Here is a 13873-nt window from a genome sequence, read left to right on the forward strand (position 1 = left end):
TTTAAAGAACAAGAAAGTTAAGTTTAGATTTTTTTCAAACACTTTTCTGTTTCTGTGGTAAAAAGCGTCAAGGATTTTAACAGCGTGTTTTTGATGCAATTAATCTACTCGTGACCAGATTGCTTTAGCCCTTAGGAACTCAAGGGTGGTCATACTGACCAACAATAAACTGCACTGAGTATGCTCGTTCTGTGCATTTCCCCTCCGCCTGCAATGCATGATCCACCCCATATTCCAGAAGAGTTCCTCCCTCTAGTGCTTCCTAGGCCTCTGTTAAGAATACCATCTCCTGCATGATTGAATGGCCAGTATCATTCATCTCACCCACTTGTTTTTAGCTATCCTGCTCTTCAGCACAGAACTGCTCTGGTTTCGTGCATGGAAGTATTTACCCCCATTCTCCCTCAGCCTCTACCGCCCACCCTTTTGCTACTTCTGGACAGAGACAATGGGCATGACCCAACAGCATGTGAGAGGCCAGATGGTTCAGTGATCGGGACATTAGTCTAAGACTTGAGACCTGGACTCAATTCCCTGATTCACCACAGACTTCTGCAAGTGACTTAGAGCTAAAGTTTTAAAAGTATTTGGGCATCTAACTCCCATGTCTAAGGTGCTATCCACCTGGGAATTGCTAAGTTTCCTTAGTGGTTAAGGGGATTCCAGCATCAAATATGTATTGTTTGTGCTGATTGCCAGTCTTGCACCATTAAATGTTACACATTCTTGGCGAGATTGTAATTGCAGCAAATTGCACCCTTGCACCATTAATAAAGTTGTTGGTGTATGTTTGTTTTTTAAATAGAAATTGCAGAGTGGAAAAATAACATTACTGCAGAGTTTGCTTTTGGAACAAACCACCCAATGCAATCTGTTACTTTACTGATGGCTAAACTCCCAAGCCCTGGACTCAACAGGGTAACATTAAGGCAGCCATCTGTTGAATTGCCTCCCATTTGTGGGTTTCTGACTGGTCCCGGTGTAGTCTTGTGTTCTCTGGCTACTGCTGATCTGTAGTGGAAAATGTGTGTATAGGTCAGAGTTCAGTAGAAGGCGAGACTCCAGAATCGATGGCTGGGAACCAGTCAGTTGAACACTGGCTATGGAACAGGAAACAGATTCAGCCTGTTTACACCCAAGAGGTTTATAGTTAGTGCCACTCTGTTGCTAGGACTAGAGCTTCTCTGCTGCTTCGGAAGCTTAGCACTTCAACAGATCTGTGGTGTTCCATTTCGAGAGCAAGGCTACCATTATGTTAGATTGATTCATCAGCATGAGCAGCTAAAACAAGTTAAATTCTATCATAGGTTCCCTGCATTTATTTAAAAATGAATTTAGTTGGCTCTAAATGGACATTTATTTTAGTGTCTTGAAGAAGTGACTTTCCTCTGTTAAAGCAAAATAATGTATCTATATGCTGCCCTAACTTGAACAGTACATAAAGATTAGTAAATAAGACCACATTAAAAATACTTATAATGTAAGTAACATGGCTCCCAATAGCCTTTCTAATGTCCATTAATGCTTATTCTGAGGATCAGAGCTCATTTTACTGAGCCATTTAGTCAAACCGTGTGATTATTTAGAAAGTTAATTCATGCATACTAAAATCTAGCTTAAGTAATGCAGAGGGTAGGAGGTAAAACTCTACGGAGACGATAGTCCTTTTTGTTATTTAATGATCAGCCATAATTAACTTGCAAATTTGAAATAATTAGAACAAATTAAAGGTATTTAACTTTGCCTCCCTAAAGAAAAATTTAAATTGCACCAAATGCAGCTTTAAATTATTCAAGTCTCAGAGGTCTGTGCTGGATTTTTTTTTTTTTTTATAATGCCTTTTCTATGATAAGAATACCAATCTGCTTTTTGTCAGAAAGCATCCTATCAAGTAATTGTTCTTTGTGTCTAATAAATGACAGCTATTCTTCTTTGTAAAAGTATTTCGGTCTCTGAAGGCTACATCAGCATTTGCATGGCATTTTAATTCAATAAAACAAAAGGTTAATGTTTTTTTTTTTTTTTTTTTTTACTTTTTAAGGAATGCAAATACTAGCAGTATTCAGTGGGTCCTGAATGACATTTAAAATTTGCCATTCAAGCTCAGTAGGGCTATCGCGATAGGAGGCATAGACAAAATGGAAAAAAGCTCAGGACGTGTTCCCTATTATTCTTGAAGTGTTTACAGGTTTCAGAGTAGCAGCCATGTTAGTCTGTATCTGCAAAAAGAAAAGGAGGACTTGTGGCACCTTAGAGACTAACACATTTATTTGAGCATAAGCTTTCGTGAGCTACAGCATCCGATGAAGTGAGCTGTAGCTCACGAAAGCTTATGCTCCAATAATTAGTTAGTCTCTAAGGTGCCACAAGTACTCCTTTTCTTTTTGAAGAGTTTAGGCATTCATAAGCTAGGAGGTGAGAAAAGAGAGAAAGAGTCTCTTCCTTTTTTGGTAGAATTTGTTGGCTGCTCTGGCATTAGTCTGTAGCTTAGTAAGTACCTTAACCTCTTTTGCCATACTTCTCAGTGGTCCTGTTTCAGGTAGTAATGATAAAGCTCATTGAAGATGACTATGTCCTGTACAAAGTCATATTAATCAAGCTACACTTGGATGTACTGATGTATCATATAAACTGGAAATAGATGAGGACCCATAAGGTCAGTTAGACTCCCTGCCAGTGCAGGATTGTTCCCATTGGTATATTTTCTAGTTTGAAATTTCCTAAGGTATGGGGCTTCCATCACTTCCTTTGGCAGATTATTCCACTGCCTCATAGAACTCTGTCACAGGTTAGTTTTTCCTAACATCCTCTTTGTTTCATTTCAGTACATTGCTCCTTATTAATATTATCTTGTACTACTCTTCCCCTTCCTCCTTGGTGGTTACATCCTTTCAAATAGATGTTCAGTGCATTCCTTTTTAGGGTTTGATTCCTTACTCAAGCAAAACTTTAAAGACTAAAGGAATTCCTTTAAATACTGAAGGAATAAAGCCCAATTCATTGTTTATCCAAGCTATTTTATAAGCATTTTATTGTTTCTTTGTATTAACCTTTTCAACGTCCTAATCCTTTTTGTTTCTCTTCTCTGAATTCCCTCTGGCATAGTGTTACTCAAACCCCAACTGGGTATTCTAGGTTTAACCTCACCATGTAAAGAGTATCACACTGTACCAGCAAAGTAACCTTCTCCCAGTCATTTACAACTCAAGGGTAACTGTTTTCAGAAAAAAAACCAAGGTGTACTTGTGGCACCTTAGAGACTAACACATTTATTTGAGCATAAGCTTTCGTGAGCTACAGCTCACTTCATCGGATGGATGCAGTTGAAAATACAGTGGGAAGATTTTATATACACAGAGAACATGAAACAATGTGTGTTACCATACACACTGTAATGCGAGTGATCAGGTAAGGTGAGCTATTACCAGCAGGAGAGAAAAAAAACCTTTTGTAATGATAATCAAGGTGGGCCATTTCCAGCAGTTGACAAGAACGTGTGAGGAACAGTGTGTGTGTGTGTGTGGGGGGGGAATAAACATGGGGAAATAGTTCTACTTTGTGTAATGACACATCCACTCCCAGTCTTTATTCAAGCCTAATGTAATGGTGCCAGCAATGCCCCACTGCCATGTACATTGGCCAAACCAGACAGTCTCTACATAAAAGAATAAATGGACACAGATCAGATGTCAAGAATTATAACATTCAAAAACCAGTCGGAGAACACTTCAACCTCTATGGTCACTCGATTAGAGACCTAAAAGTGGCAGTTCTTCAACAAAAAGCTTCAAAAACAGATTCCAGTGAGAGACTGCTGAATTGGAATTAATTTACAAACTGGACACCATTACATTAGGCTTGAATAAAAGACTGGGAGTGGATGTGTCATCACACAAAGTAAAACTATTTCCCCATGTTTATTCCCCCCCCCCCCCACGTTCTTGTCAACTGTTGGAAATGGCCCACCTTGATTATCACTACAAAAGTTTTTTTTTTTCTCTCCTGCTGGTAATAGCCCACGTTACCTGATCACTCTCGTTACAGTGTATATGGAAACACCCATTGTTTCATGTTCTCTGTGTATATAAAATCCCCCCACTGTATTTTCCACTGCATGCATCCAATGAAGTGAGCTGTAGTTCACGAAAGCTTATGCTCAAATAAATGTGTTAGTCTCTAAGGTGCCACAAGTCCTCCTTTTCTTTTTGCGGATACAGACTAACACAGCTCCTACTCTGAAACTTGTCTTCAGAAAAGATTTGTAGGTTCTAATTAAATGTATTTAAAAAACCCAGAAAACATCCAAATAATGGCTGCCACCTTAAATATCTTTAAATGCTCTTAATCATGCAGAAACACAAGGGGAAAATATCTCTATAATCCTGTATTTTTGTAAAGACCTTTTTAACCAGTGAGTCTTTTAGGCCCTTTCATCAGTAGTTAGGGTTCTAATCCACCCGTTCTACACTGTATATTGCAGGAATTAGTAGATTAATTCCATGTAATTCGAATAAGATACTAATTTAGTCTGCCATACATTTTAGTAGCCACTGTGCAACATTATTAGCGGTCATGTAGTTAGAAGCCCTGAAGTAAATGGAGGTTATTCAGAGAAGTTGTAGCCAACACTTCAGCTAGTTATTATAGGTCATGAGCCATTACATAATGTTCTGCATTAATAATACAGAACATAATAATTGTCCAACAGACACAGAGGGCCCTATTAAACAATGACTAGTACAGCACATTGATTTTGAAACTTTTAATTTAGATGATATTTTCTGATGGAAACATCGGAGATCCACCTTTTTTCCTAATGTACACTATATTCAGTAGCATAATCTTTTACATGCAAATATTGTTCAAATTCATTTTGCATAGCGTATTCCATAGAAACTGTATCCCAAACTATAGAAATGTACATTCTTTGGGGCGTCTGTGTAAAACGGCACTTGTATACTCGACAGATTTTCTCTGTGTGTGTATTCTATTGATTTAATACTAAAATTTTCCTGATGTTTACATCTGCGAGCACGGCAGAGGTATGAGGAGATAAGCTGAATTCTATTGCTTCATATGCATCATCTTCCAAATTGTATCCTGTGTGTCAATCACAGGTCTAATCAGCTATACCAGGTGGGCATCCCCATCACAGGCAGTAGGCTTATCACTGAGGGCAGAAGTTGGAAGTGATTGGGTGGCAGAGGAGAATTGGTTCTGCAGGGGGCTATCGAGAAAGGACCTGCAGTAGGCAAGGCAAAAGTTGAAAGCATGCATAAGAATTTCACCAAGGGAAATGCTGCAGAAATGGTTACATTTCTTATGATATTCCCATTTCTGTAGTATCTGTTCAAAGCATATTTGCCCACACACAGGTCGTATGGCAGAGGTTCTGATACACTTGTGCAGTGTGTACCACTTCTTGATAAAGGAGAGGTGATCTCCTGGACATCTCCTTTCCCATGATTCCATTCATAATTGCATGTGTCTGTGGCGACTACAGTAATACTTGCTCCATGAACCCCAATGCCACCTTTTCCTCCCTAGCACAAACCACGCATTTCTGTTTCTCCAGCTCCACCCCATGCAACTCAGCCCTGCAGCGCTAATGAGGTTCCTGGAGCTCCTAGTCACTGGCTCCCCCAGTTAGAACTCTCTTCTCTCAGTTATTGCTCAACAACCTCCACAGATTTTTCATCTCCTGCTCCCCATGCTTCATCTCTTCTATTGCCGAGAGCCCTGACTTTACCAAGATACCTGCACCTTCTACTTCAGACACTCCAGACTTGTTCCCCTGTCATGGGTTTGCTTCCCAGCTCCGTTATAGAATCATAGGACTAGAAAGGGCCTCGAGAGGTCATCTAGTCCAGTCCCCTGCACTCATGGCAGGACTTAAGTATTATCTAGACCATCCCTGACAGATGTTTGTCTAACCTGCTCTTAAAAGTCCCAAATGATGGAGATTCCACAACCTCCCTAAGCAATGTATTCCAGTGCTTAATCACCCTGACAGAAAGTTTTTCCTAATGTCCAACCTAAACCTCCCTTGCTGCAATTTAAGCCCATTGCTTCTTGTCCTGTCCTCAGAGGTTAAGAACAACAATTTTTCTCCCTCCTCCTTGCAATAACCTTTTATATACTTGAAAACTGTTATCATTTCCCCTCTGTCTTCTCTTTTCTAGATTAAACAAACCTAATTTTTTTCAATCTTCCCTCATGTTTTCTGGACCTTGAATCATTTTTGCTGCTCTTCTCTGGACTTTCTCCAATTTGTCCACATCTTTCCTGAAATGTGGTGCCCAGAACTGGATACAACACTCCAGCTGAGGCCTAATCAGCGCAGAGTAGAGCAGAAGAATTACTTCTCGTGTCTTGCTTACAACACTCCTGCTAATACAGCCCAGAATGATGTTCGGGTTTTTTTGCAACAGACTTACACTGTTGACTCATATTTAGCTTGTGGTCCACTGTGACCCCCAGATCCCTTTCTGCAGTACTCCTTCCTAGGTAGTCATTTCCCATTTTGTATGTGTGCAACTGACTGTTCCTTCCTAAGTGGAGCACTTTGCATTTGTCCTTATGAATTTCCTCCTATTTACTTCCGACTATTTCTCCAGTTTGTCCAGATCATTTTGAATTATAATCCTATTCTCCAAAGCACTTGCATTCCCTCCCAATTTAGTATTGTCCGCAAACTTTATAACTGTACTCTCTATGCCATTTGCTAAATCACTGATGATGATTTAGATAATGGCATAGAACACTTGCAATTCGATCATAAGTCTCAGGATATTTGGTATTTTCCTTAAAGCCCTAGCTCCTGGAGTCAAGCAATTACATGAGAATCTCAGTTTTTGTTAAAAAGAGTATGTTTCCAGCCCACCTGGCTGCAGAGAAAAGCATGTACCCTAACACTTAAGAAGAGCTGTGTGTAAGTTCGAAAGCTTTGTCTCTTTCACCAGCAGAAGTTGGTCCAATAGAATATATTGCCTCACCAACCTTGTCTCTCTCATAGAAACACCTGTAAAGAATCCATTTAGCTATAAGCAGGGAGATAACACTCATGTAAGTTTCTGAGTCAGATATGTGCATTTACACACCTTAAAACATTCTTTACTAAAAATGCGGATGTGCACGGTTAAATTACAATGAAAATGTCACTGAAGTGCATGTTCTGAAACGTTTTGTGTTGTTGAGAGCCTGGGAATTCCCTGGAGTCTCCCATTTAAGTAACTTGCTAACATTTTGATCCCTACCCAGCATGCTCTGGCATTAAAATGCTAGAGAAAATAAACAAAGCCACAGCACAGCTAGAACATTGCTGCTTCAAGACAAACTGCACAAACAGTTCAGTGCTAATGTGCGACATGTTAACAGCTCATGACCTTTCACCCCTTCCAGCTTTCCAGTGTCTAGGTATGAAGATTGCCTTCCCAAAACACCGGCACTAGGCAAAGCGTGCAAAACACCAGGGAGCAGTGGAGGGAGCAGCTTGGGGAGGAGAACAGTTGGCTTTAGTGCAAACGTGGAAGAAGGAGCCATGTGGATGTATGGAAAGAAGGAAGCCAGCAGGTCTAGAAGAGGTAAGATGAAGCTTATGCTGTCTTGTAATGTGAGTTTGTTTATGGCATTTAGTAATTATAGGGATGTGTTCCTGTGTGGTTCAGTTAGATCCCAAAGAAGAGGGAGCGGATTGTAAATTGTTTAAAACAACCAAAATGTAGCTATGATAAATTTAATAGAAGTTGTAGAAAGCCCAGCAAACAGCAAGTGATTTCGTTGGGGTCCCTAACATGGGACAAAAAAACCTCAGGCCTTTATTCCCGGAAAGAATTACTTCAGCATTTTTTTTGCTTTCCCAGCAAACAGAGAATAAGTTTGATGGGGTTTGCTTTTTGTGATGTAATCTTCACATTCTCTTCCTCCCTGAGTAATGGCTACCACCATCACACCCTGGGATTTTTCCACACAAGGATGTCTTTGCAACTAGAATCTATCCTGCTCTTAGCTTAGCATCTCCACTTACGATGTGGAGAAAGCTGTCTTTCTTGGGAAGGAAGGGGGGTGGGGAATAGAAGCAGTTTGGCAGTTTCGCTGCAGAGCCTAACACAATCTTTCGTTCAATTATGAGCTGGCTTTTTTTTTTTGGAACTTGTCAACCAGTTTGTGTCAGCATAAAAATAATAATAATCATAAAAAAAAGGCAAAATGAGAAAAAATGTGGTGCAGTTCTCAAAAGAACAAATAGCTTGTATTATTGGTTAAGACCGTACCAACATTAAAAAGCAGACCATGTGAAGAAACTTTTGAAAGGGTATCATCAGACTGGACCCAAACAGTGGCTGAGGTTAATCTCTTCCAAGGCACAGCTACAAAAGTTGGAAGCCTATAAAGGGCTTGTGTCCAAAAAAATCAATTTCTAATTTGAAACAAAATCATTTTTGACTAACCGGGGTTCAGGACCCATTACTTTTGCTGTATAGTCGGCTGACATTTCAGCACTTTCTGTTGTGCACAATGAATCCTAATAGTCATTTTATAACATCGCTACACCAATCAATTTAAGCAAGAGAAAGCCATAACAATTCTGCAAAGTTTCAGGAGCAATTTTCACTGATGGTTTTCCTTTTTATTTATTTTTAACTATCATTCTTTCTTTTCTTTTGTTCTAGAAGTACCGCAGTGGTGAAATTGAGATTTTTCACATTATTTGGAGGGTTTTTTCCCTCTTGGATAAGGGTATTCCCAGGAATTATCTTCCTATCCACATGCCTCCAAAAAATCCTGGCTTCTCCCCTCATCCCTCTCATTCTGCTTCAGTTAATAAAATTACATGCTGTCTCTGCTGGCGTGGCAGTTGAAGAAGTTATCTGCCCCCACACCCTCCTTTTGAGCAAATGTCTCATGGAGATGCTGGCACCTAGGACATGGAGGTGCATGGCAAAGTTTGACTTACTGCTTTAGCGTTTTTATTGTGGCACCAGAAAAAGTTAAGAAAAGAGCTTTCAGACTGTAGAACAACCGTGGGTCTATTTACTGAGTTGGATAGCTTGTTTATCACAAGGCAAATTACTGAGCACTAATCACTGAAGTTGAAGTCTTCTGTTTTTAGTACCTTTTTAATTGGCATCCCTCTGTTACATGTTTGGGCTCCTTTAACACACACGCACTTAAGCTCCATTTTCTAATTACATCCGTGTATGGAATCTACAAGGTTCTTGTCTCCCTCCATGCTCACCACCACTAGTTCATGCCAGCTGTAACTGAACTGGTCACGTGGCATACACTGACTTCCTTTGCTTCAGATTTTAGTCTTTCATTAGGGACAGATAACATATTTCTAAGCAAAAATAAAACCAAAGATATAGATATTTCTTCCAGACATAGTCCCCTATTGGAATATGGGATTTGCCATGCAGGCTCAGACCTTCAGTCCATCAAGTCTGGAATCTTTTCTGGGCCATGGCCAGTACCTTATACTTCAATGGAAGGCAAACTCTTGATCTCCTGCTGCAGTGCCCTTAGCCAGCTGAACAGTGCTCTCTGGGGATGGGGAAAGAAAACAATCAGATGACATTCTGAGGCATGAGATTTGATTGTTCTAAGAACTACATATTTGTGTGTGGTGTTATGCGCCACAAAATATCCAGGCTTGGTTAGTGAACACAGAACCACATTCATGTGGCAACTTTTTAACTGGTAAATTTTAAAACTTGTACTAATTTTCTCCCCACTTTTGTCTGTGTTGTCCGTTTGGACTGTAAATTCTTTGGGACAGGGACTGTTTGTCTGGTACATCACTAGCACGGTGGAGTCTCAATCCAGGCTGGGGCTTCTGGGCTCTGCTGTAATTAGTAGTAATGATTGCCATGCATGTGCCCTTCACACCTGGGTCCACAGAATATATCTGGAGACCTTGCACATCATCCTGAGAGTATTTCCACTCCCATATATAACTGTCGCATCAGTTTCCAGAGCAGTCTTCCGGCAGGTCTACACTAGAAGCGCTACATCGGCACAGCCTGCAGCGTATCTGATGACGACGCTGTGTGCTGATGGGAGAGCACTCTCCTGTCGGCATAATTACTCCACCTCCACAGGAGGTGGAAGCTCTGTCGGCAGGAGAGCGTATGCAGCTGACACAGTGCCAGTGTGGACTGCACGTAGGTTGCTGTAACGTGTGTTGCTCAGGGAGTGTCTTTTTCACACCCCTGAGTGACATAAGTTAGATCCACTTAAGCAGTAATGTAGATGTGCCCCTAATCTTAGAATCATAGAATTGTAGGACTGAAAGGGACCTCGAAAGGTCATTTAGTCCAGTCTCCTGCACTCTAGACCATCCCTGACAGCTGTTTGTCTAACCTGCTTTCAAAAATCTCCAATGATAGAGATTCCACAACCTCCCTAAGCAGTTTATTCCAGTGCTTAACGACCCTCACAGTTAGGAAGTTTTTCCTAATATCCAACTTACACCATCTTGCTACAATTTAAGACCATTTCTTCTTGTCCTATTCTCAGCGATTAAGGAGAACAATTTACTCCCTCCTTGTACTTGAAAACCGTTATCAGGTTCCCCCTCAGTCTTCTCTTAGCCAGACTAAACCAACCCAATTTTTTCAATGTTCCCTTATAGATCATGTTTTCTAGACATGGAATCATTTTTGTTGCTCTTCTCTGGACTTTCTCCAATTTGTCCGCATCTTTTCTGAAATGTGGCGCCCAGAACTGGACACAATACTCCAGTCAAGGCCTAATCAGTACGGAGTAGTGTCTTGCTGCTTGTGTCTTGCTTACAACACTCCTGCTAATACAGCCCAGAATGATGTTTGCTTTTTTTTTTTTTTTTTTGCAACAGTGTTACACTGTTGACTCATATTTAGCTTGTGATCCACTATGACCCCCAGATCCCTTTCCTAGGCAGTCATTTCCCATTTTGTACATGTGCAACTGATTGTTCCTTCCTAAATGGAATACTTCGCATTTGTCCTTATTGAATTTCCTCCTATTTACTTCAGACCATTTCTCCAGTTTGTCCAGATCATTTTGAGTTTTAATCCTATCCTCCAAAGCACTTGCAACCTCTTCCAGCTTGGTATTGTCTCTATGCCATTATCTCAACCATTGAACAGAACTGGACCCAGAACTGATTCTTGCGGGACTCCACTTGATATGCCCTTCCAGCTTGACTGAACCACTGATAACTACTCTCTTCATTGTTAAATTCCTCAGACTTTTGTTTGAGTGAGGCTAAAATGAGAAATGAGTGAACCCAAGCAATCTGCTCCATTTGGTGCCTGTTGAAAAGGCCCCTTCTCTTTTTCCTCTGTCAGTGGCAAAACCCCAGGGTGTATTCAGATTGTTTCCCCTCTGAACATCTAGCTTCTGCAAGATCATATCAGAATGACCTTACTACTCTCATTAACCACTAACATTATAAACTGTACTGTGTTTGGAGGCCTCAGCTAAAGCGGAGAGTAACCTTCCTAAATTACCTAGCTTCCCTTCTCCCTGCGATGTGTTTAGGATGGAGAGCATGGCTACCTTTACTTGGTTGCATCACCGAATCTTAGGTCCTTCCGTAACTCTTGGGAAAAACTACTGAGTGAGCTGGATCTGCATGTACAGTTGCTGACTTATTACTTCCTTGTTATTTTTCTCCTATAGTCAGTGATTTCTGTTGATGCTGCTTAATTTTTCCTTCAGTATTTTGATACAATACGTGTTTGTGAGCCCTTTCACAGAACTTCTTTAGCTCTAGCAGCAAGAATATTCCTCGACTTCAAACAGACAAGGCAATCCTCCAGTTTTGTGTCTTTCCAACAGTCAATAGTGTATGCTGGTGTCACCAGCAGCTATGTCAGTACATACTAAAATCCAAACAGCTTGCCTAGTTAAGAGGCATTGGACTGCAAAAATCACTCTTCTGAATATTCTTGCCTTTAGGCCAGAAAACAAAGCTGTCCATTAGGTTCTCCTCTGTTAGGTTGGCCACTTCACTTATCTAACCATTTTTAAGTCTCCCTTTTTGCCTTTTTCCTAGGTATATAGATCTCTCTGTGTTTAGACAAAGGAAACAGCTGGTGATATGTCACTGTAGTGAATCTGGCTTTCATAGAATCATACAATATCAGGGGTAGAAGAGACCTCAAGAGGTTATCTGGTCCAACCCCCTGCTGAAAGCAGGACCAACCCCAACTAAATCATCCCAGCCAGGACTTCCATTTAATATTGTATGGCATGCACAGCCCTTTCCCTTCTATATAAGAATGGTAAAAACTAGAGATGAAAAAGTCCATATAGGGCATCTAATCCATACTTTCAGCCAGGGCAAATTGTTCCCTACTGTGTTTTTTCCAGTGGTTTTTCAAACTTCGCTTTTTAGAGATTCGGGAGTTGAAAGTTTCATTTCACCTAAGGGAAGGCTAATAAATTAATTAGTTCGTATTTGCAAAGCACTTTGAAGATGTAAAGTGTTAGATAAATGTGAACTATTATGAATATTAGTATGATCCCATTCTTAAGGATTTATTTCCTGATTATCAGCCTAAATTTCCCATTGCTCACTTTCATTCCATTACTTCTTGTACCATTTAAAGGACAGCTATAACTTGTGCATGTGTGGCCCTGAATCATATTGGTTCTTTTGGGCTGCATGTCAGCTTGCAAGCTTATGTCTAGTTTATTGTCTGCTATTGTTCCTTAGGTCTACGTACCTTCATCCCACTATCTGTTTTTTAATTATTCTCTCCCCCGCCCATATGTATTAGCTTTCATTTTTCCAGGCTGAATACTTCCTTCCCATAACTATTGCCTCTCTGTTTTTTCTCCATCCTTGAGGTATTTACAAACCTGCAATTGTAATTAAAGTGCTGTCTTTCAGGACCACCTCAGTTCTCCATGGCTCTTCATAAATAATTACCAGTAGTTTCAAAAGTTCATTAGGTAATTCCCTTTTGCCCTGGACTGTATGTACTTCAGACCTATGGATTTGTATGTTTTAATTTTTTCTAAGACCTCCCTTTATCAGCCTTTTATCAACAAGTATTGTATATGAACAAGGTCTTCATTAGTTTCTAGTTTTCAATATGTCTTTTCTTTATTTTACCTACTAGAATGGATTTTAAAATGTTCAGTAGCACAGCCATTTTAGAATCATCATTTTAATCTCTCCTCATTTATTAAGGGGCCTACTTTCTTTCTAGAGATCCCTTTACCGCAATAGACCTGTGTTGCTTTTCTCACAGTATATTTACAATGTCCTTCTAGCTCACATGTATATTCATTTATTCAGGTTCTTCTTCGAGTGCTTGCTCATGTTCATTCCATTGTAGGCGTGTGTGCTCACCCCGTGCTCTGGTGCCCGATGTTTTTCCCTCAGTGGTGTCCGTAGGGGGCCAGCTCTGGCGCCCTCTGGAGTGTTGTGCGTATGTTGCGGTGTAAAGGGTTCTGCCGGCTCCCCCCACCCTTAGTTTTTTCTTACCGGCAATGACGGTGCTGGAATGTCTCCTTGCCTTGGCAAGCTGACTCCTCTCAACTGTGCCTAGTTGTGAACTTTCTGTATATAATTGTTAGAAATTTGTTTGTTTTATAGTTCGTTAGTGTAGACTTAGTGTTAGTTTGTTAGTCCCGAGCGGGACTTAGCCTAGAGATGGGGCATGCCCCAGTCCCTGGGCTTCAAACTTTGTGTCTGTTGCAAGAAACCCATGCCAGTCAGTGATCCCCATAGATGCTGTTTGAAGTGCTATGGGGAAACCCACAGTGACAAGTGTTGCATTAGCAAGAGCTTCAGACCTCCTAGCACCACGGTCTCGGTGCAGAGCACGCTGGCAGCACTGGCCTCAGACTGGAGCCAACTCCCGCTCGCCACCCCGGA

At 40.7% G+C, this 13873-nt stretch overlaps 1 protein-coding gene across 8 annotated transcripts in view; it reads left to right on the top strand.

Moving 5' to 3' along the window:
- Window positions 1–13873, top strand: part of KIAA1328 (KIAA1328 ortholog) — a 285325-nt gene that overhangs the window by 206606 nt on the left and 64846 nt on the right. For all 8 annotated transcript variants that reach the window (XR_012158833.1, XM_073343417.1, XM_073343413.1 and 5 more), the window contains one exon: window positions 7402–7583. Coding sequence is in view for 7 of the 8 variants with exons in the window: in XM_073343417.1 (XP_073199518.1) it covers window positions 7402–7583 (182 nt within the window). In the remaining variant the exon portion in view is untranslated. The remainder of the gene's footprint in view (window positions 1–7401; window positions 7584–13873) is intronic.

Source organism: Lepidochelys kempii, chromosome 5, assembly GCF_965140265.1.
Source record: "Lepidochelys kempii isolate rLepKem1 chromosome 5, rLepKem1.hap2, whole genome shotgun sequence".
In the NCBI taxonomy this organism is placed as follows: domain Eukaryota; kingdom Metazoa; phylum Chordata; order Testudines; family Cheloniidae; genus Lepidochelys; species Lepidochelys kempii.